This window comes from Triturus cristatus, chromosome 12, assembly GCF_964204655.1.
Source record: "Triturus cristatus chromosome 12, aTriCri1.1, whole genome shotgun sequence".
Classification (NCBI taxonomy): Eukaryota; Metazoa; Chordata; class Amphibia; order Caudata; family Salamandridae; genus Triturus; species Triturus cristatus.
In genome coordinates this window covers 23,313,842-23,338,481 of record NC_140595.1, presented here as the reverse complement: position 1 = coordinate 23,338,481, position 24,640 = coordinate 23,313,842, and the positions used below count along the sequence as shown (strand labels likewise).

The window sequence follows — 24,640 nt, the reverse complement described above, 5'->3', positions numbered from 1 at the left end:
TGCGCACTGACTTGGGGCGCCATGTTTGTTTTAAAAACACCAGATGACACGTTCCTTGTCCCATTAATTTTCAAGCATCAGTAAAAATGTCACGATCACTCCGGTGACTAATGTTCTTCCTGAAGACAGACTGGAGCTTTATCTGGTCGAGGATGATTGACTCGTCATAGCGCAGCAGGTTAACGGTCCTGATGCAAAGAACATGTCCCATTCTGCTCACAAAGAACATACACTATAAATAGGTGAATGGGTTATCGCTTTTGTCAGAGAGATCCTTATGTTACTTGCGGTTTAAAAGTTAAAATCCTAATTAAGAGTAGTAAGCTATTAACTGTCGTCAAAGAGCTGCACGCAAACTGCAAGGAATATATTACGGCTACATGTTTATTTGCCCAGTCTCTCCTTATCCTAATATTAATTTGGGTAGAAATCCAATTCTTATTATTCAAGAACCCCTAACAATGGTGTTACATTTGAAATTCAGAATTGGTTCTTTTCCAGACCCAGGAGTCAAACTATACTGCCTACCAGTATGGATGACATGCGACTCCTACACCTTGTAGGCATCTGTCTTGTGTAACATTTCCTATACACTGATTTAGGCACGTATGATTGTCTCCGTGCAACGTATGTGTGATGTAAAGTGTTGTGACACCTTAAACTGGTATGAGTGGCGCTATAAAACTAAATGAATCTAAGAGACAGCGGTTATGGAGACTTGGGGGGCATTGTCAAATGGTGGTAGTGAGGGAAATCGGAGGTGGTCATGGGTGGGGGGGCGTAAAAAACATTTTCGCACAGGGTGCCACCAGTACTAAAGCCGGCCCTGACAACAGTTGTATATTAATCCAATATACATTAAAAATAACTAATGCCTGCCTGAAGCCATTCTTATAGCTTTGGGGGCCTGGAATAGTCTGAGTTGTCACACTTGTGGGAGTTTTATGGTTGGCAATTGATTGTGTAGGTACTGTCGCTGGTAGGGTGATTGGTGGTTCAAGCTGCAGTGGCCTCCTGACGAGGACCCTGGCACTTATTTTTATTACAAATTAAGCCCTGCTTGTGTGTTACCTCTTCTCTCCTGTAATGTGTCTCCATGTCATATGTATAGTACTTTAACTGTTCTATGTAACCTGGGCTTTACAAGCAAAGCCGATGCGTGGCTCAGGTCGTTGGCTTGACCCATGAGCCACAGGACGGATTCTCTATTTTAGAAAGACCCAGCCACTAACCTCGTTAAACAAGCCACCAACTAAAAAAAGTTTACAGCACATGGGCATAATTGAAATCTGAAGGGCTGATCTTCTGCTAGAACTTTTTCTCCTGAAATTGTAGTTTAAAGGAGGCAACAGAAAGTAGGGGTCATCCTGTGTAGCGTTGGTTTTTGTTATCTTTTCACAAAGGTTCTGAACCATATCAAAATCTGAACAAAATCAAAGGGAATTAAACATGTCACTTTGAGAGACAGCGTCTCATACCTTAACCATTAGGCCACAGTAGCAACGGATCCCGGTGCCCCTCAGCCCCGCCGAGGCCCAACCCTGGGCCCCTCAGCATCGTACAACTGGGCTGACCCTCACAATCGTAACGGAAAAGGACATCGAACCGGACAAAATCAAAGGGAATTAAACATATCACTTTGAGAGACAGCGTCTCATACCTTAACCATTAGGCCACAGTAGCAACGGATCCCGGTGCCCCTCAGCCCCGCCGAGGTCCGACCCAGGGCCCCTCTGCATCGTACAACTGGGCTGACCCTCACAATCGTAACGGAAAAGGATATTGAACCGGACAAAATCAAAGGGAATTAAACATGTCACTTTGAGAGACAGCGTCTCATACCTTAACCATTAGACCACAGTAGCAACGAATCCCGGTGCCCCTCAGCCCCGCCGAGGCCCGAACCTGGGCCCCTCAGCATCGGACAACTGGACTGACCCTCACCCCCGCCGAGGCCTGAACCTGGGCCCCTCACCATCGGACAACTGGGCTGACCCTCACAATCGTAACGGACACGTATATCGAACCGGACAAAATCAAAGGGAATTAAACATGTCACTTTGAGAGACAGCGTCTCATACCTTAACCATTAGGCCACAGTAGCAACGGATCCCGGTGCCCCTCAGCCCCGCCGAGGCCCAACCCTGGGCCCCTCAGCATCGTACAACTGGGCTGACCCTCACAATCGTAACGGAAAAGGACATCGAACCGGACAAAATCAAAGGGAATTAAACATATCACTTTGAGAGACAGCGTCTCATACCTTAACCATTAGGCCACAGTAGCAACAGATCCCGGTGCCCCTCAGCCCCGCCGAGGTCCGACCCAGGGCCCCTCTGCATCATACAACTGGGCTGACCCTCACAATCGTAACGGAAAAGGATATTGAACCGGACAAAATCAAAGGGAATTAAACATGTCACTTTGAGAGACAGTGTCTCATACCTTAACCATTAGACCACAGTAGCAACGAATCCCGGTGCCCCTCAGCCCCGCCGAGGCCCGAACCTGGGCCCCTCAGCATCGTACAACTGGGCTGACCCTCACAATCGTAACGGAAAAGGACATCGAACCGGACAAAATCAAAGGGAATTAAACATATCACTTTGAGAGACAGCGTCTCATACCTTAACCATTAGGCCACAGTAGCAACGGATCCCGGTGCCCCTCAGCCCTGCCGAGGTCCGACCCAGGGCCCCTCTGCATCGTACAACTGGGCTGACCCTCACAATCGTAACGGAAAAGGATATCGAACCGGACAAAATCAAAGGGAATTAAACATGTCACTTTGAGAGACAGCGTCTCATACCTTAACCATTAGGCCACAGTAGCAACGGATCCCGGTGCCCCTCAGCCCCGCCGAGGTCCGACCCAGGGCCCCTCTGCATCGTACAACTGGGCTGACCCTCACAATCGTAACGGAAAAGGATATTGAACCGGACAAAATCAAAGGGAATTAAACATGTCACTTTGAGAGACAGCGTCTCATACCTTAACCATTAGACCACAGTAGCAACGAATCCCGGTGCCCCTCAGCCCCGCCGAGGCCCGAACCTGGGCCCCTCAGCATCGGACAACTGGACTGACCCTCACCCCCGCCGAGGCCTGAACCTGGGCCCCTCACCATCGGACAACTGGGCTGACCCTCACAATCGTAACGGACACGTATATCGAACCGGACAGAGTCAATGGGACTTACACATGTCACCTTGAGAATCAGCGACTCATACCTTAACCATTAGGCCACAGTAGCAATGGATCCCGGTGATCTCTATCCCACAATTCATCCGTGCTCCCTCAAAAAACGCCACGACGTGCTGCACTCGACACAACGGGGAACAACCTTTACAACGCAACTTTTACAACGCACTACACTTACAACGCATTTTTTACAACGCAAAATCCATTACAACGCACTACACTTACAACGCATGACACTACAACGCATTTTTAAAAACGACCTTTACAACGCATTCCATTACAACGCCTACCATTACAACGCATAATATTACACTACACTATCCAACACTTACCCTACTGTTGCACCCCCTGGAGTTAGAATAGTAATTTTTACCCCTATACTATCCAACACTTACCCTACTGTTGCACCCCCTGGAGTTAGAATAGTAATTTTTACCCCTATACTATCCAACACTTACCCTACTGTTGCACTCCCTGGAGTTAGAATAGTAATTTTTACCCCTATACTATCCAACACTTACCCTACTGTTGCACCCCCTGGAGTTAGAATAGTAATTTTTACCCCTATACTATCCAACACTTACCCTACTGTTGCACCCCCTGGAGTTAGAATAGTAATTTTTACCCCTATACTATCCAACACTTACCCTACTGTTGCACCCCCTGGAGTTAGAATTGTAATTTTTACCCCTATACTATCCAACACTTACCCTACTGTTGCACCCCCTGGAGTTAGAATAGTAATTTTTACCCCTATACTATCCAACACTTACCCTACTGTTGCACCCCCTGGAGTTAGAATAGTAATTTTTACCCCTATACTATCCAACACTTACCCTACTGTTGCACCCCCTGGAGTTAGAATAGCAATTTTTACCCCTATACTATCCAACACTTACCCTACTGTTGCACCCCCTGGTGTTAGAAAAGTAATTTTTACCCCTATACTATCTAATACTTACCTTAAATGCAATTTACTATTATGCGTTGTAATGGTATGCGTTGTAAAGGTAGTTTTTAAAAATGCGTTGTAGTGTCATGCGTTGTAAGTGTAGTGCGTTGTAATGGATTTTGCGTTGTAAAAAATGCGTTGTAAGTGCATGCGTTGTAAAAGTGTGCGTTGTAACGACATACATCCGACACAACACCCGTGTTTTTAACTATTCACTTATGCTCCGAGCCCTGTACACCACTTTATTACCTTACGTGGACTGCAGCTCCAATACATTACACGTTTAACAACGTAGCAGACACGTGTACCCGCAACTTCTTTACTACGCTCTCAGACCTCCCGCGCCCCCACAAGTGTAGGTATATGTGTGCCCATAAAGAAACTGATGCCCAATCCCTTCCACCGCTGGGTTATCGTAACTAGAGACAGACCACGGGTGACCGGCGACCAAAGCCAACGCTCCATTCCCGCGCGTTTTTTAAAAATCACTGCGCACTTCTAACGCAAAACAATCAAAGGCTCCCTTCCCTTTACCTCATTGCTCCACCAACACACTATGGCTCAATCCCCTCTTCCTAGGCCGCGCCGCACTTCTGGCCATACGGGAACTCCACTGTTCTCCAGCTTCCGGACCTGCAGCCATGGTCTCCCACAGCTGCTGTCCATTAAACTCCACAAGCGCCGGTCCTCTAACGACGCATAACTCGACGACCTGCACACATGAGATTAAAAAGAGACCCCTGCATACCGGGGCCGGCGCAGGAAGAAAGAGAGGGCGAGGACAAGGGCAAGTTGCCCTAAATAGGCCCACGCCCACTCCCCCCCCCCCCCCCCCCCCCTCGGGGCTCCGGCCGGAAGTGACGTCACGACGTTGACCCGAAAGTTATTCATGCTGCAGTCCCGTTACTCCACCTATGATGATCACCAAGGGAGGCGTGCCCGGGTGCCCGGGGGGCCGAGACCTAAGTGCGCGCTTCATTATATTTCGCGCTTGTCACACGACTCCATAGATCCTTCTTGGCCCGAAGGCAGGTCCTCGACAGGATCACATTATCAACTAGTGTAACACAACTGGGAGAGAAGTTGACCTAACATCTAGGGCTCTCGACCTCAGACCTGGGGAACTGGGTTTGAGTCTCGGTAATGGAGAAGTTACAACCTACACAGCTCTCTACTTATATCTGGAAATAACTTTTATTGCCAGGATTTCTTATCTGTAATAGCATTACTCTGAGTCCTTCTCTCGCTTGGAGACTATGGTAGTGCCCTCCCGCCAGACACTGTTGGGTATATTTGGCTTATTGCTGTCCGCTCTGGCGACTTCTCGACACCAGTGTGCACAAACCAGAAATCCAAACAGATGGATTTATTTGAAGCTAATTTTAGTTCAGAATAAATGTAATAAACTTAAATAATTGCAGAGGTCAACACTATTATCACAAAGGCAAAAACACAGAATGTAAACATTGAGGAAGGAATTCACGTGTATGCAATTCATGTGTATGGACTACCAAGACCCCTAATCTCTCACCATCAAAGGTTTTGTCACAATGAGCATTTGGTATCCGATTGCCGGTACGCGTCAGCGCCTGTCCTTAATCTATGTTTTCCAGCCCACGGGCCTGTCTGCAAGACCAGGCCAAAGGGTCTCTCTGCAGGAGGAGTGTGATGAGACAGAAGCACAGATGCCCTTCGTGGGGCTCAGCCCGGAGCCATGTTTATGCTTCTCTGCTGTCTGACGACTTTGAAGTCCTCAATCTCGCACACGGAAAGGGCTAGAAACAGCTTATTTGTAGCATCCACCGTGTTTATTTTGAGAACAATAAACCTCACGGTCGGGGTGTCCAAGGAGAAAATTAGCATAAGACCCCTCTTGCACTCTTGTGTTCAAGCCTAAAACTGTCCTTGTGCACGGCTATTCAATCAGGGTCTTGTAAAGTGCGGCTACTCACCTGTGAGGGTCTCAAGGCTCTGGGGGTGTCGGAGGGCTGCTGGTCCCTCTGTGTGTCTGATCATTCGAAGAGCCAGGCCTTGAGGTCCTTCCTGAATTGGGTCAGTGACGCTGATTGCCTGCGGTGCACGGGCGGGGCGTTCCACGTCTTGGTGGCGGGGTAGGAGAATCAACTTCCTCTATTGCAAATCAATGGGTGGAAATGCAAACTAGGAAAATGCTATCACAATGTACAGAAAATGTTGCATGATATTGAAAACACGTGTCTGCTTTTGAAAATGAACAACTGCTTATGTGGCCTAAAGCCTCGATGAGCATTTGCTTGATGGAACAATATGGGGAGGGCCCATATCGCCTCCTTCCGTTCTCAAGTTTGCATTTCTGTCTTTCCTTTAGTCTCTCAATATCAATTAGGAGAGCATCTGCTACAGAACTCTCAGGTTTTCATATCTCACCTTGTGTTTTTTCTTTGCATGATGGGAATTGTAGTTCTCCCTATCCCATTATTAATTCAGCATCAGCAGTGCTAGAATGAAAAGAAAGACATGGGCGGGACGACGCACAGGTGTATGTGACTCGGCATCTTGTAATCTCTCAGACATACTTATGTTTAATCTGTAGAGAGCATCACAGATCGATTTTAATCCACGTTGTTAGATTCATTCTTTTTTGTGCTTTTTCTGCATTTTAGGCTACTTAATAAGTTTTATTAATAAAGATTTTGGTTGAATAATTTCTCATGTGTTGTATTTATTTTACATGTAGGATCTATTGAACAAACTGTAGCAATTTAGAACACGAGACACAAGTAAACACAAAAACGAGTTTTTTTTTGTTTTAAATTGGAGAAACTTTGTGACCAGGGAAATGTGGCACACTCCCGGCTTCCCCACTTGAGTAAACTGTGTGATCCATGTCACATTTGTTTCCCTTACTCTGCCTCATTGTCCTTGAACGTCAAATTCACAAACTCCTTGAAGTAATTCTGTTCAGAATGTGCATTTTACATGCATTTCAAACAGATTTGGTTGACTTAACTACAGTATTGCTCTGGATATAACAAATATAGTAGCTGTAATGATGGGCACTAGGCCCGCATGCTGTGCGCAAGGACTGACACAGGACACATAGTTGGGGGTAGTGAGAATGGCCACGAGCACGTGCGCTCGGCCTTTTTATTAACTGCGTCACCTGACACAGTGACGTCTGTGGTGGGTGGGTGTATAGTGTATTCCTAGGAGTTAGAACACTAGAACGTGTCCATGCACGGACACTACATCCCTCCCAATTTTTAATGACAAAACCCAAAGTCAAAGTTCAACCTGTGGGAGAAAGAAAGACCCATACATATGTAATACAGTGACCAAAACTTCTGCAGAGTCTCTTACGCCTCCGCTGCTTGGGGTCACAGACTATGTTCTTCCTGTCGCGGAGACCACCAGTTCACTGTGGCACCAGCCATGGGTGCTCGATGGATCCAGTCTGTTGACGACTCTGCCTTGAAGTTATCCTCAGTCTTTTCTTCACCTTACTTCAGTGGCGACAAATGCAGTTGGAGTTCTTGTGGTTCACCGCTAGATGTTGCCGTTCATCTTTCAGTCCTGTCCTTTTCTTCATCGGTAGCGTGTGTTTTGCTTGGCAAAAGACGGATTGTTTGCAAGACACCCCTCTCACCATGATGCCCCTCTCGCGGGTGTTCCCCTGCCACGGGATATCCCTGAGGCCCTCTTCATCAGATTTGTCCTGGGCTGAGTGTACTGTATCGTGTTACTCCCACACCGATCAGTGTGGGTGCGGAGGAGACAAGTCTCACCTCAGATTCCGCAGTCGTGCCTGGAGGGTAGCTGTTGGCTCCTGTCTTCGCGCGTGATGTCTTCATCCTCCTGGGACCTTTGCTGGAGGGCGGCTGATGACCATCTCTCGTCGCGGGGACGCTCTCTCACTGGTATCCCTGAGGCCTCTGCCCCTGAGTCACCACGGCTGGCGTTGTCCAGTGTCCGTGTGACCCCAAAGGTGGATGTTCCGAATGGTCCAGCCTGCTCACCTCTGCAGATCCCAGGTGTGCTGAAGCATCGTGAAGCAGATGGTCTTCTCTCCGTGCCACGGGTGTTCTCAGGACTTGCGCTCCGTGTTCGGACACTTGTCGCCTTCCTTATCTTCGGAGTGTGAGTAGTCTTGCCACACTCTTCTCTCTTGTCCTCGGTTCTTTTCTCCGTGAGGATGTCGTGTCACTCTGACTTCTTCTCCTCTTCTTGTAGTGGCAATCGTGCCACTCCCATCTCTTCTTTCTTCTTTTCTTGTAGTGGCAATCGTGCCACTCCGATCTCGGTCACTCTGACTTCTTCTCCTCTTCTTGCAGTGGCACCCGTGCCACTCCGATATCTTCATCCCTTCGCTTCACGCCGTAATCTGGACCGTTTCTGTTCTCCTTTGTCTGGCCAGGCTTCTCCATGCAGTGCGCGCACTCTGCACGTGTTCCCCCTGGTCTTGTCCTCGTCCGAGGACACTCTCTCCATCTTCCTCAGCATCCCGAGTGAGGGTCGTGACCTTCTCTTCGTCTTCTCCTTTCACCGGCTACTTTGGTTGTCGAAGTTCGTGGGGGCCATACTCTTGGTCCTCTTCGTTCTTGAATTTCTTGGACCACTTGACGGTCCACTCTGCCGATCTCTGGCAGGATACCTTCGGTCTTTTCGTCAGACCTCTTGTTCCGTAGTTTCACTGACCCTTGCGTTGGTCACCTCCTTTTGCCAACCCTGGTGGGTTGGCTTCTGTGTGTTGACCACCTGGCTGGTCACTTGTTGGTGTGATGTTCACTCTGACCCTTGCGTTGGTCACCTCCTTTCGCAACCCCTGGTGGGTTGGCTTTTGTGGTGCGACCATTTGGCTGGTCGGCTTCACGAGGTGCGTCACGTCGTGTGACTACCTGTGTCTTCTGCCTTGTCGGGCACTGGTGCGTGCTTCTCTTCGTACCGTCGTGGTACATCTTCAGTGTAGCATTGCTCCTTGCACCGTGTGATCTCTGGTTGTGGTGGCTTCTTGGCGCCCTTGGGTGTGCTCTCTGCATCCTTGTCCTTCAGTGTCGTTGGACACTTGCTGCGCACATCTTCTTCAGTGAGTTCCTCTCTTGTAGGCGCTGCTGTGTACCTTCCGCGTCCGGGGTACATCTGCGCTGAGTCCTTTAGCTCTCTTGAGGGTTCACTCCACTTGATGCGGCGACAGCGCGATCCTCGGTGGGGTGGATGTGGCTTGACCCGTTTTACTTCCTCCTTGTCGCTGTGGGATGGCGCTGCATCCCTCTGGCACACTATCTCTTCTTCCTTTAACCTCCTCCTAGCACTCTGCAGTCTGCCTCCATGGCTTCCCCTTGTTTTCAGACTTTGAACATGCTGTACACATTTCTTCCTGTGCAGTTGCTGGAAACGGCCACTAGATGGCAGTGTTGCTTTTCAATTCATTCAGCAGCAACCTTCTTTGCTGCTAAACTTTCTGCCGTGTTCTTTCACTTTTCCAGGCTTCACCCGGGCCGTGTAGAAGAGCTGGAGCCACCGCAGAACCTTGGGAGCAGGACACCGCCAACAGCAGGTAAGTCTCTTTACACTTATTTATTTAGAGGCAGGAGGGCACAGGCATTGTCAGGAGCTGCCCGGAGGATGAGGCATCACTCTGCGTGTGCGCGAATTGGGGGAGAAATGCTCCTTTGTCACGCTGGGTTTCCCAGCACGTTCGGGACTTCTGTGGGGCATAGTGGCAGTCAGTGCCGTCGCGCACACAGTTCGAGTTTATTTCGGCGGCCCTGGCCGCTCACCTGCATTCCTTTCATGCCGCCGGGGTCCTGCGAGGTGGGGGCATGATCGGATGGCCGGCGGCGGCCATTCCTTGCTATTTCCGATCGCCCTCCCTGCCCGCGGCAGCTTCCTGCAGTCCTCGCGCGGCAGGGAGTGGGGGGCCGACATGTTTGTCCCTATGCGGGGTAGGCACCCGCTGGTTCCATTTGTGCGGCGCCTCTTCTGTGCGGGTGGGCTCCGCCTCCGATGCTCAGGCCTGATCGGGCTGCCTTCCGTTGCGGCCCGGTCATGCCCGGCAGGGCTTCGCCACCAAACGGGTGGGCTTCGCTTACGCCGCTCGTCTTGGTAATGGGGTTGGGGGTGGTTAGCCACTCCACCCCCGCCCTCATCATCTTTAGCGACACTCGCGGAGGCGGGGTTGGCTCCCACGGGCCTCCGGTCGTGATTATCCTCACGCGGGGTGGGCTTCTGCTTTGGATGGGGTGGTTTTTTTTTCCTCACTGCCGGCGGCGGCCGGCGGAACGGCAGTCCGGCCCGCTTGCTTGGCTGTCGTTTGTTGCACCGCTGCTCACCTCCTGCTGGCTGCTGTGGGGTGGGCTCTCCCGACGGGCACAGGTCGCGGGTGACGGCAGGACATCCCTACCATTGCGGGTGGGCTCCGCTGCGGTGATCGCCTCGCTCTCTCCCGCACTGCTGGCTCTGTAGGTGCGGGGTGGGCTCCCGGTCACCACAGGACATGCTGCGGGCTCTGCCTCGCCCTGCAGGCTTCTCTGCGCGTCGCGCCTTCATACAGAGGAGGGGGGGGGTGTCCTCACTGCGGGCAGCTCTCTCTCTCTCCCTCTTTTGTTTTTTTTTCCTTCGTTTTGCCGAGCGGAGGCTGCACACGCGGGGTGGAGCGCCCGCCTCGTCGCCAGTGTAATGATGGGCACTAGGCCCGCATGCTGTGCGCAAGGACTGACACAGGACACATAGTTAGGGGTAGTGAGAATGGCCACGAGCACGTGCGCTCGGCCTTTTTATTAACCACGTCACCTGACACAGTGACGTCTGTGGTGGGTGGGTGTATAGTGTATTCCTAGGAGTTAGAACACTAGAACGTGTCCATGCACGGACGCTGCAGTAGCTACAGATATAATTTACATTATGGCTACTAGCAAATCAAGTGGACCCCGCCAGCGCCTGGGTACCCTCACGGGATGACAGGTAGCGCTCTACAAATCTACTGCTTGATTGATACGGACTCGACTTTTGCTCCCTCGTGGCTAGGTTAAGACATCAGGTGGGGGATTCGTGAATGTTTCTAAATTCATGTTTTCGAGACTCGCCCTGTCAATTTGCTGCCTTTCTCGCCTCTTTGCTCAAGTGTACTTGCCCCCCCCCCCACCCCGCACCCCAGTGTTGTAGCACCTGAGATACTTCTGTAAAAGCTTTAGAAATCATATGAATGTAAATGAAAGCTGTCAGCTGTCGCTAGAGGACAGAACCTGATCAGAAATGCAACAGTCGGATAAACGGGGAACTAACTACGGGTCTCTCCTTCAGCTCAGCTATGAATGGTGCCCGTGAGATCAGTCACCAATTTTAATTGTGATACCTACTGAAGCTTTTTATACATGTAACTGCCGTGACAATGTGTAAAGCTCACACTGCTAACCCCTGGACTTGAGACACAACCATGGGAGCGTTCTTTATTTCCTAGCACTTAAACGCCGTATTCTTTGCACTTTCTTGCAGTAGACGCGAAGCGGAGGCCATGGAGCGCGAGCTGCTGGAAGACTACAGGTTTGGCCGGCAGCAGCTGATCGAGATCTTAGGACACGCGTGTGCCATGGCTGTGACCAAGGTGAGAGTATGCCACTTCATCCCTTCTGCGGTCATCTCCCTCTGTATTCTTCTCTGCCCTACAGGTGCTCCTCAGGTGTTCCTTGCCGTCGCTCTACCTCTAATGGCGCAGGTTGCTTTCCTATTTTGTATTGTTTTCTATGTAGTTAGCGGACATTTTAAAACAGGTTCTTCCTTCATTGTTATTATTAAAGTGTATCAAAACCATTCAAAGATGGCTGCCTGTGCGTGTTCACGCACGGGTAGCCATCTTTCAATAATTTTGGATTACTTTATTATAGCGAATATGTTGCTTTAAATGCCCACCTTTTGAATGTTTTTGACTTATTTTTAGTAATTATAAAGAATGAGAAACTACATTCTAAAATGGCTGCCACAAGTACACAAACATTGGCAAAGCCAATAGGTCTAGCAGCGGCCAATTAAAGGCCAAAAATATTCTCATTTTCAATCCTTGTTTTCTTTTACTCCTGTGTTCCTTTTTATCTTTGTTGTTTTCAGACTCCTCACAGCCCAGCACTCCCCGGATGCACTTAAGCACTCTGTTTCTGAAACCAAGCACTCGCTGACTGAACTTAGCATCCAGCATTTTAACTCTTGTGCTCACTAACTCTACTTCAAGATTCAATAGCTGCACCCCAGCTCTCCATAACTGAACTTCAGTGGTCAATGACTGCCCCCAGCAGTCATTAACTGTACTTCGGCTCAATAACTACCTCCGCACTCATGAAGTCAGTCCCAAGCAAAGCGCCATTGCTAATTTAACCCTAGGAGGCCTTAGCTGTTCTGCACTAATCTACAAGTATAACGCCCCCCAGAGTCCGCTGGCTGTGCACTCGCATCATGAAAACGTCCTCGCAACCTTGAACTGCACCCCAGCAGAAATTAACTGTACTACAACAAGCATTAAAGCACACGCGTAGGTATTACCTGTCCTGTCGTTAACTGCACCCCCAGGTCCTTAAATGTACCCTCCCCCACCCGACATTCATCTAGTGCACTTCCTTGGCCATCTGTGCCCAAGCCGCAGACTCTCCCCATTTCCTGCTGAACTGTGCCCTCTTTATCCGTCCCCATCACTCCTTTCTGTCAGTGCCAGGCGACCCACGCACCAGGGGTGGCGGAAGCCACGTCACGCGCCTCTTACCCCATGATATCACAGACTTGACTGCATGGGCCCCCTTCACCCCTCAGCAGACTTCTGTTTGTCGCTGGGGAAAGGGACCGAAGTGTGCCACACGGGTAGTAAAATGCACATGCCAGTGGAAGGTGGCATAGAGGTGTTTAGTCCTGCCATCTTAAAAATAAATAATCCATGCAAGGAGGGCGCATGGCATTGGAGTAGCCGGGGCCCCCCCACCAAACCCTCTCCTACAAAAAAGCTCGCTCTGGTGGTGCTGTTGTCCCGGGGTGTTCTCAAACTTCTTATTTGGCATGGCTTTTAAAGTTACAAACACTAACTGCAAATCCTGTCTCTGCGCTGGGTTCCAGCCTGCTTCTCTCGCCACCAGGAGATATCGGCTTCTCAGTGGGTGACCATATTGGCAGATCTGGGGGCTACCTCTGCTACCCCCACTTGGTGTCTATGACCCCGACCTGCGACCCCTCATAGTCCATATATTTGCCCCAAGAGATTATCGTTTCCATTTTATTAATAGCGCCTCGACTTCAACCAATGGCAAAAGCGAGCTGGAACCCGGGGTTCCCGCTGTTTCCCACGCCTGTGTGTTTGGAAGTGAGTTGTGAAGTGCTGAATTCAGGCTCAGCGCTGTACACTAAGGAAATATATTTCGGTGCTGTAACAGGGGCATGTCCTACAGCACTCGGAAATATATTTTGTTGGAACAAACACCTAGAACCCCCAGACAAGAACAGAACCGGCTTGGAAGCGGAGGACCTCGCCTCGTTGATGTCTCTGAGCAGACCTGACAACTCACACGGTGCCCTCGTATGTCCCACAGTATTTGTTCCCTTCACACGGTCACCCAGTGAGGAGCCGATATCACACAGTGGCAGGGAAGACGAGACGAAACCCCTCCTCAGGGTGAGTGTCCAGCTTCTCTTTGGAGGCTGTAAGCGGTGGGTGTCCATTAAGGGGTGCGAAAACAACTCCGGACATGCGCAGCAGGACTGAACCCACCCCACACAGTGACATCTATTTTAAAGTTGGCAGACCGGCTTTAAGAAGATGAACCCAAAATAAGCGGCTTACAATGGAGTCACGTAGACACCGAGCCCGGCCCCGGCACAAAGAAACCAGCGCCCTCTGTATTTAGCAGCAATTACTTTCAACGCGAGCCATCCACTCCTGCGAGCCGCGCATTGTGCGGAGCAAGGGGTGAGGGGCTACGCTTTGAAATACCCTGGTAGGTGCTATTTGGGGTGGACTATTTTTGTACCCCAGAATTAGTGTCTATTTATCTGGCAGAAGCCGGTGGTAGAAGACTGAATTACCATGGAGGAGAGAGAGATCTTCTTCGCCCCATCACATACTCATTATCTCACTGAAGCACCATATTCAGGCACAGATTTTGGGTTGGGCCCTCGCCTGCGTCAGGTGCCCGGGGCAGCCATCACAGGAGGCGGGACATACACTTGGACGATGTAAAAAAAACAAAAAACATTTTATTAAACAATACAACCGTTCCAGTTAGGTACACAACACTTAGCGGTTCATCATACAGTTTACTTATCCCATTATTTTGACGACCTCTTAAAGTGCTTCTTGCGTTTTGGAAGAAGTGTTGATGTGATCCGTACACATGTGAAGGTGTTGAGCCCTGCGTCCGCATGCACAGTTTTGTTCCGATTCACGAAGGCGTGTAGGAGTACGTAAAGTAGTACTCCAATATTATTCAGTGATGCACTCTTACGCACTCCTGTGGTACTCTTAGATACTCGTACACACTCCTATAGCAATCTTTGACTTATTCTTGCACGCCTTTGTGAATTTCCCCCTAAAGGTCTAACACGTGAAATATTGAGGGAACATTCATGTACAGCTCGCGCAAACAGAAAGCGCGGTGTCCTCTCTGAACTTTTATTAATAGGGAGTTGGACGCTTTGTAACCAATTCATAAAGGCATTTAAAAGTATGTAAAAGATTACATAGAGGGGGAATGCTGTGTATCTATACAGGATTTGTAGACTGCATGATTCCACATACTTTATCGACGCTCGCGGGTCAGTGCGCAATACCCGATTTGCACGCGTTACCCTTTTGAATTACGACAACCAAGATTGGAACTTTACTTTTCTTAAAGTGTGCATGAACCATCACGCTGCATAGACTGCATGATAACCACAGCTTCAGACAACCACAGCTTCGGATAACCACAGCTTCAGACAACCACAGCTTCGGATAACCACAGCTTCAGACAACCACAGCTTCGGATAACCACAGCTTCGGATAACCACAGCTTCGGATAACCACAGCTTCGGACAACCACAGCTTCGGACAACCACAGCTTCGGACAACCACAGCTTCGGACAACCACAGCTTCGGACAACCACAGCTTCGGACAACCACAGCTTCGGACAACCACAGCTTCGGACAACCACAGCTTCGGACAACCACAGCTTCGGACAACCACAGCTTCGGACAACCACAGCTTCGGACAACCACAGCTTCGGACAACCACAGCTTCGGACAACCACAGCTTCGGACAACCACAGCTTCGGACGACCACAGCTTCGGACGACCACAGCTTCGGACGACCACAGCTTCGGACGACCACAGCTTCGGACGACCACAGCTTCGGACGACCACAGCTTCGGACGACCACAGCTTCGGATGACCACAGCTTCGGATGACCACAGCTTCGGATGACCACAGCTTCGGATGACCACAGCTTCGGATGACCACAGCTTCGGATGACCACAGCTTCGGATGACCACAGCTCCGGACGACCACAGCTCCAGACGACCACAGCTCCAGACGACCACAGCTCCAGACGACCACCGCTCCAGACGACCACCGCTCCAGACGACCACCGCTCCAGACGACCACCGCTCCAGACGACCACCGCTCCAGACGACCACCGCTCCAGACGACCACCGCTCCAGACGACCACCGCTCCAGACGACCACCGCTCCAGACGACCACCGCTCCAGACGACCACCGCTCCAGACGACCACCGCTCCAGACGACCACCGCTCCAGACGACCACCGCTCCAGACGACCACCGCTCCAGACGACCACCGCTCCAGACGACCACCGCTCCAGACGACCACCGCTCCAGACGACCACAGCTTTGGATAACCACAGCTTCTCGGCACTGGTTGGAGCTTGATGTCGCTATCAGAAAACACTAACATTTTAAGTCCTTTTTGACCAAACCATGGAAGGTTCGGTTCAGTTGAAAGTCAGTTCTCTGGCCCTTGAGATAATGACCTTTCAAGGCCCTCGGAACAGAACATTTATATTTCTTCTGTCCCCTTCATTTTCACCTCTTTAATTCTATCTACATTGATTGTGTTGCGTCAATACGTTTCACTCTATTTTTCAAATATAGTGCCTGCACTCTCCTTTCTTAAGTGAATAAAACAAGGCTTGTATCACTCATGCACTGGTTCATTAGCTAAATATCGCAGTTCAGTCACAGACCCCACAGAGGCACAAAAGCGCTGCACGCTGCGGTCCACTTGACACTGATTGAGGCTTTATCTAATTATTTTTTTAAAGCAAATACACAATGTATTAACCATTCAAAATAAAGATACAATTAAACACCAGCAGGTGAGCTGGTTGCAATTGACCCTTTGGGAAGGAATACATTGTTACTAAGTCGAGCAGGTCATTTTAAGTGTCTGGCAAATGTGATGTCAATGACACGGCGGCATCGGCCTGGGTTGCAGGTCTGGAAGGCTTACAGCTCCTTCAATCAGTTTCCGCCCCCACTCATAGACTGGGGCACATTCTGAATCCCAGCGCCAGCCCCCCGATTCCACTCACTAGGTCGCATCACTTGCCGATCCCTTTCTCGGTTCCTTTCGCCAAACCGGTCTCTAATCCCCCTTCTGCCCAGGTAGTACGGGTGTGCCAGTGGGCCAAAGTGACCCCCGCAACCTTCACCCACGCGCTGGTTTCCAGTCGACCCACCCTGGTTGGTTGTGTTGATCGAGACCGCCTCCAGCTCAAAAATGGCTCTCTGTGGCCTTGGACCAAATTGTCCATCTGACTAACTGTTCTTTTTCGAATCCCGAAACCATGCGCGGAGCAGTTCAACAAAGAACTCCTTGGGCTCAAAAAGAACTGCAAGCGCCTTGAGCGCCTTTGCCGCAGGGCACACGACCCCGATTTTTCACTTTGCTATCTGGCTGCGCTCAAATCGTGCCGCAGTCGCATCCAACATTGTCATCGCGACTACTATTCCATCAAAATGATGTTGGCTCCGACGTCTTCGCCAGACGTCTTTGCCATCATAAAGACACTAGCTTCAGTGTCCCAAGTTTCCCCATCCACCTAACCATCTGAGGAGGGCTGCAACGCCCAAGCTCAATTATATTCGGATAAGGTGGCAAACATATGTGCCTCCTTCCCAGTGGAGTCTATAGAAACCCCCGCCTAAACACCTGGTTTGACTCTTGAGATGACCGCTCTGGGCTCCGGCTTTTTAAACCTATCGAACTCACGCAGCTGTGCCCACTGCTCACGTCTGTAAAGTCTGGTTCCCCGCTTGACTCAGTATCGCTCTTTATTCTGGATCGGGGCACGGAACCGGTCCCGCCCATGCTCCACGAGCTACGTAACAGCTCCCTTACGGCAGGCTGGGGTCCTCAGCGGTGGAAGCATGCAATGGTAGTCCCACTCCTCAAAAAGCTGTTGTTGGACCCAACCAAACCTGATAACTACCGAGCTATATCGATGCTACCTTTCTTTGGCAAAGTCACAGAGAAGCATGTCAACCAACAGCTCTCTACATTTATTGAGGCCAACAGCCTACTTCATGGGCCACAGTCAGGGTTCCGTCCCTCCTACATCGCAGAGTTGGCCCTGCTATTGGCCACTGAATGCATGCGGCACATCTTGGAAGCCGGCGACCCTGCAGCTCTTCTGATGCTGGATCTCAGCGCTGCGTTCGACACTGTGTCTCACAACTTGCTGATCGAACGTCTGTGGAGATGCGATGTCGGCCCCAAAGCCTCGATGTGGGTTGCCTCTTTTCTACAGGGGTGCACCTTCCAGGTGTTTCAAAAGCTGTATCATCCTAAAGTGTTCCCAACGCAGCAGGGAGTGCCGCAGGGCTCCTCCCTGAGGCCAGCCTTATTTAATATGTACACGCGCCCCCTGGCTGAGGTCATTGAACGCCACGGTTTCACAACTTATCACATACGCGGATGACTCTTGGTTCATCATTACCCTCTCCCGACATTCTGCCAACGCGGATGCCTCGCTAAGCTGGTGCCGGGAGGAGGGCTCTGTGGATGGATCAAAAGAGCCTTAAGGTGAAGGCCGGGAAGATGGGGATCTGGATCCCGGGCAAACCACCCAACATCTGGCCGATCACCTGGTGGCCTGAAACTCTTGGCTCTTTACCAAGCCCGAAGCCCAGGGTTAAAAACCTTTGACCAGAAGCCATCCTTTGACAGCCAAATCACAGCTCTGGCAGGGAAATGTTTCCGGATCCTCCGGACCCTCAAAAAAATTCTCTGCTTTTTGACAGAATTTGCAAAAAGAACAGTGGTCCGGGCCGTAATCATATCAAGGCTGGACTACTGCAACGTGTTGTACCTACGGGTGTCGCAGTCTCGCATGAGGAGACTCCAGCGGGTGCAGAATGCGGCGGCGCGCTGCTGCTACATCTCCCCAAACGCACCTCCATGGGGACTGCGCTTTCCAAGCTGCGCTGGCTTCCAGTGAAGCAGAGGCCCTCGTTCAAGGCCATGGGCTATTGTTACAAAGCGCTGGTGAACCATGGCCCACGGTAGCTGCCGCCTCTCATCCAACCCAACGCCACAGAGGACCCTCGGATCTTCTGGGGCCCGAAGGTCAAGAGTGTGCCCCGGTGGCAGTTATTTTGGCTACCCAGGGCCCAAACTCTGGAACTCGCTGCCCCTCTCGATCCATCAGGCCCCCTTGGAACTCCTCTTCTGGAAAACATTAAAAATGTGGCTTTTCCGGCTGAACTGACTGTAGCGCTGTGACCCTTCCTTTGTAAGTCGCTATGCGCTCTACAAGCCCTTCTATTATTATTATTATTAAATGTGATGTATTCATGTTTCTCAGTGACTTCCAGACGGTTTGGAGCCTCTGGTGGGCTGGGCAGAGTCAGTCTCATGTCAGGCAGGCCTGAAATACACTTTCAGACAGGCCGTGTGTGCTTTTGATAGGGCAGCATTGGTAAGAAGGGCCAGTCACATGGCAGAAAAGCATGAAATGCTAGGTTTCCCTCCAGGTCAAAGTCCATGAAGGTCGGTGGGGCTGGGGCACGATCAGTCGCAGAGCCTGTCGTACAATTGAATCTTCCCTATCTTTTTTTTTTTTTTTTTTTTTTAAAGAGGCCTGGGCTGTTTGGAAGCGTCTTCCTTTCAGTACAGGTCAGTCTGGCCCTGTCGACATGAATCAACAATCCGTCATATTAATGTGTGCATTCCTAGCAGTTGAAACTTAAAATGCAAACTGTTCCTCGCGCTCTAATAAAAAGCCTTCTAGACAGACCGCTCGCGTGCTGCCCTCGTGGTCTCACAGGGTCCCAGCTGGGGTTTGCATTGGAGCCTAAACCCATGCTGAGCCCCCACTGGTGCTTTCTGCTCCAGGTCACAGCCCAATGACTTCAGAATCTGGCCTGGCCACGGGCCCTCTACAGTAGGCCTGGGTTTTATTATCATAATGGGCTTGCGGTTTCAAAATATTAGGAAAACGAATTCATAAATACCTGGGCCTCGGAAAAAGAAATGCTCTTTACTGAGCTGCTGTAGGCTCTTAGCACCTTATTAAAAAAGAGGAAAACGCGAATAACCGCTTTGCCCTTTAGAGCCGCAGACCACACACTGAATGTGTCTTGGAGCTGTGAAAAACAGACTTTGTTTTTCCCCCGTCGTCCTCAGTCTATCGACATCTGAGCTGTAACTTTGGGTCAGGCCCCACGTCCGTATATACAGATCTCCGCCGCAGGAGCTCATCCCACTGAGCTGTCCGTGCCTCAGTCACCAAATACATGAATATACTGTTGCTAAGCTAACACCCTCCCTATCTGTCAACTGCCCCCCCCATCCCTTCTTGCTCACCATCCCTTCTACTGGGAATGCAGTGTATATGTGTATATGTATGTATGTGATCAAGGCCTCTTGCATGGCCGAAACGCGTCATGGTGGACAAACGGGTCTACAAATAAAAACTTCACCTTTGCACTGATTCTGGGTCTGCATCGTCTTTATGCTGAGGATTGCAGTGGCGAATACGTCTATCTCTCTCTCTCTCTCTCTCTCTATCTATATATATATATATATTACCTACTGGCGGTCGCCAGTAGGTAGTTATAGTTAGGACCCCTTTTCCATAGGAAATCCGCAACATTCTATTTTGAATAACTTTGGCGCCGGTCGACGAATCCTCGCGAATTTCTCAAAATAGGTGGGGCGCTCCGCTCCGCTCCTACCCTGAAAGTCTCGGGGGGATTCGTCAAGCGGGGGCTGAGATAAAAGGGGGGTCCCAAAACGAGTTTTTCCCATGCATTTTTCCATAGGACCTTTAGACAGGGCTACAGCCCGAACGGCTGAACAGAATTACTAGAAATTTGGCAGAGAGGTAGTCCTCAGGTCAAGGAAGTGCCTTTTGTAGGTTTGGTGTAAATCTGTTCAGTAGATTCTGAGAAAATAGCCTTTAAATCAATATATATATCTGTGGCAGCTTACGGTGCGCTTACCGTGCGCTTACCGTAAGCTTACCGTACGCGTACGGTGGCGTGCGCGAGCGCGATTCTGATTGGCTGTTACATCTAAGTAAACATTCGAATCTGTCGAAACCAGGAAGCGGCGGCCGCCATTTTCTCTCTCGCACTCTGAGGGGGGGGCTGTAAACAAAGGCAAAAAACATATAAAGGGGCTGTTTAGACAGCGCCCATGCACATAGCCATGTTAGTTGAGTCCTCAAAGATCCCCCAAGGCCAAAAACGGTAAATTTTTATTTTTTGAAAATTTCGCCGATTACGCTTACCGTACGCGTACGGTGCGCTTACGCTAAAAATTTTAATAAAAAAAAAAAACTCTGTGCATGGCATATTATTGTCATCACTTACAAATTAAATTTAACAGATTACCTATCACAAGGAAGCGCATAATATGTCCTCCATGTGCGCACGGTGCGTAACGTGGGCACGCGGTGCGCGTAGCGCACTGCGTGCCCACCTTGCGTGTACGGCACTAACTGCGTAAAGTGGGCGCGCGGTGCGCGAAGCGCACCGCGTGCTCACTGTGCGCGCACGGTGCGCGAAGCGCACCGTGCGCGCACGGAACAAACTGCGTTAAGTGGGCGTGCACGCCACGAATGGCGTAAAGTAACTTAGCATTTAAAAAACCGTACAAATTCACTGAAAAAACCATAGGTTTCACACACGTTATAGTTAGGAATTAGCATTTAAAAAACCTTGCAAATTCACTGAAAAAACCATAGGTTTCAGACATGTTATAGTTAGCGGAAATTTTACTGATAAAAAACCAATGAAATTCCCCCGTTATAGTTAGTGCAGGCAACTATAACTCACGCGACCGCAATCTTCTGCTGATGACATATGTGTCTTTATGAAAAAAAAATATTTGTAATATATGTATAGCTAAAAATTTATGGAAGAAGACATGGGCAAATAAGTGTCTAAATACAGTATTAGCATCAGCAGAGGATTGCGGTCGCGTGAGTTATAGTTGCCTGCACTAACTATAACGGGGGAATTTCATTGGTTTTTTATCAGTAAAATTTCCGCTAACTATAACATGTGTGAAACCTATGGTTTTTTAGTGAATTTGCAAGGTTTTTTAAATGCTAATTCCTAACTATAACGTGTGTGAAACCTATGGTTTTTTCAGTGAATTTGTACGGTTTTTTAAATGCTAAGTTACTTTACGCCATTCGTGGCGTGCGCGCCCACTTAACGCAGTTCGTTCCGTGCACGCACGGTGCGCTTCGCGCACCGTGCGCGCACAGTAAGCACGCGGTGCTTACTGTGCTTACGGTGCTTATAAGCCATGCACAAATGGTGCCCTTCGGGCACCATTTGTACACGGGGTGGAGAGAGTGTGGATCATTTTTTCTTTGATTATTTTTGTTAAAAATATTGTGGTTTTTCACACTACTGCTAAGCCCTGCACATTTGGTGGCCTGCGGCCACCAAAAGCACAGGGGGTGGGGAGAGTGTGGATAGTGTTTTTTTTTCACATTTTTTACCGTACGCGTACGGTAAGCGTAGTCGGCGAAATTAGCGAAAAAATAAAAATGGCGTTTTTGGCCTTGGGGGGTCTTGGGGGACTCCCTCATCATGGCTATGTGTGTGTGAGCTGTCAAAACAGCTCCTTTACATGTGTATTGGTTTTATTTAACAACCTAACTCTCAGTGCGAGAGAGAAAATGGCGGCCGCCGCTTCCTGGTTTCGGCCGATTCGAATGTTTACTAAGATCTAAGAGCCAATCAGAATCGCGCTCGCGCACGCCACCGTACGCGTACGGTAAGCTTACGGTAAGCGTACCGTAAGCTGGCTCAGATATATATATTGATTTAAAGGCTATTTTCTCAGAATCTACTGAACAGATTTACACCAAACCTACAAAAGGCACTTCCTTGACCTGAGGACTACCTCTCTGCCAAATTTCTAGTAATTCTGTTCAGCCGTTCGGGCTGTAGCCCTGTCTAAAGGTCCTATGGAAAAATGCATGGGAAAAACGCGTTTTGGGACCCCCCTTTTATCTCAGCCCCCGCTTGACGAATCCTCCCGAGACTTTCAGGGTAGGAGCGGAGCTTAGCGCCCCACCTATTTTGAGAAATTCGCGAGGATTCGTCGACTGGCGCCAAAGTTATTCAAAATAGAATGTTGCGGATTTCCTATGGAAAAGGGGTCCTAACTATAACTACCTACTGGCGACCGCCAGTAGGTAATATATATATATATATATATATATATATATATATATCTCTTGCTGTGCCAGTGAACTTATCCTGTGACTTGCCCTGAATCTCATATTATTCCGCATAATTTCCCTTTTCTGTGTAATTTAATCAAACGTGCTGCGCAGTTTGGTACTCCATTGTCGCACCGGTCCAGCGGCTTGAAGGCCGCATCAGTGAGCTGCAGTGCGTGGAAGAATGGAGCATTCTCTCATCTGGTTACCTTTCTTGAATGTAGCCGCAAACGTATACATATATTGTGAGGGAACTCTAAGAATGCGATGAAAAGATTTAAAAAATGAAGCAATGCGGTTCCTGGAAAGGCGCATGGAAATCCCGTAATAGGGTGGCGGTATTCCAGCAGTGCGGCGACGCAGGTCACTGGAATGCTGGATTAGAATTTGAGGAATGTAACACTGAAATCCAAGCAGTGTAGTCAGGCAGATGTGGGAAGGCTGCTGTGCAACACAGGATTGATACACTTTAAATCACAGGTTTATGGGTATTTAGGAAAAGAAAGGCCTTTATTCATTCAAATTAAAATAATTCTATCCATCGATTAGCCAAGGAAGCCAGTGATCACAGGAGCTGACAAAGAGACTGCACCCTGTCCACCTAAAAGCAATTGTAGAAATAGCATGCGGATCAATGGAAAAACAGATGTGATTGACAATGTTTATTGTCAATTTCTGTCTTTAGTAAACTAAAAATGCAAAGAAAGTGCAAGAAAATTAGGTTGTTTTAAAGAGTAGGCTGAAAAAAGTCAAGAGGAAAGAGAAAATCAGAGCTGTGAGGAGAGGGCAGGAAAGTGAGAGGGGGGTTGCAGAGAGACGAGCTGGGCAATTGGATATGTAAGTGTTTGTTTATTAGGGCGAAGGTAGGCCACCAGGACGCGGTGCAGCAACCTGGAACAGGAAGAGGTTAATTGAGAAGCACCCAGTACAGATGGACTTCAAGGGATGGAAACAGGAAGAGGGAAGTCAAGATAGGCCACCTCTGTCTATTGGTAGTCGGATTCCCAGCTCCTGCATGCGAAGCCATTGCCTCCCTCGGCAGACATCTTGGAGTGGTGAGTTCTTTATGTCTGGGCCACTCTGGTGCAGGGTTGTAGCAGCCGGAAGACTCTTGTATTTTTCTCTGGTGGGATCAATTTTGCCGCTCAGCTGGCTGAACTGACAAACCTCCACTGTTTGTAATCCTCTTTTTGTTGCATGTCCATGCTCCTTTCAAGAGCTAAGCCACCCTCCTGGCAGTTCCTGACTCTGACATAGGATGTTTGCCGTCTTCGGCTTAGACTGCCTTCTGCTCGATTCATTCATCGCTGCCCAGATTTTACCTTTCATGATCGATTTTCTGTCTGGGCAGGAAGGAAAGAACAGGGTAACAGAAATAGTGGTGGTAAGTGCAACAGGATTAATCAGGAAAAGCTTGCAGGCGGGCTGCCCAGAGCATTGAGAACATATCCACTCCAGGGAGAAGCGGTCTTTGACTCGATGCATGTATTACAGAGAGCATTTGCTGCAAATTTAACAGCTCAAAGCTGAGCAGCATCAAAACATGTGTGTGAAGAATGAGGTTCAATGACCCAGATCCGAACCAAACCCCAGCTTGGAGTAACTGATCCCTGGGAACAGCCAAGGTGTTCACCGACGAGGCCGGTGCTTGGGCAGCTGGTGGCCCGGAGACCGTTACTCGAGGCTCGGTCAAGTCCTCTCTCGCTGTGGAAGGACGATGCCTTCATGATGTCAAGAGTGGACACTAGTGATGATTTCCGGTCCGGTTGTGCTTCGTGTTTGCATCTTCGTGGATGATT

General features: G+C 49.5%; 1 protein-coding gene across 2 annotated transcripts in view; it reads left to right on the top strand.

Annotated features, from left to right (window-relative positions):
• YJEFN3 (YjeF N-terminal domain containing 3) overlaps positions 1–24,640 on the top strand; it is a 168,134-nt gene that overhangs the window by 114,820 nt on the left and 28,674 nt on the right. Inside the window, exon 2 of one of the 2 annotated variants that reach the window (XM_085638407.1) lies at positions 11,627–11,732. In XM_085638407.1, coding sequence (XP_085494533.1) covers positions 11,627–11,732 — 106 coding nt within the window. Of the gene's footprint in view, positions 1–11,623; positions 11,733–24,640 lie in introns of both variants that reach the window. The other variant, XM_085638406.1, reaches the window with a different exon arrangement.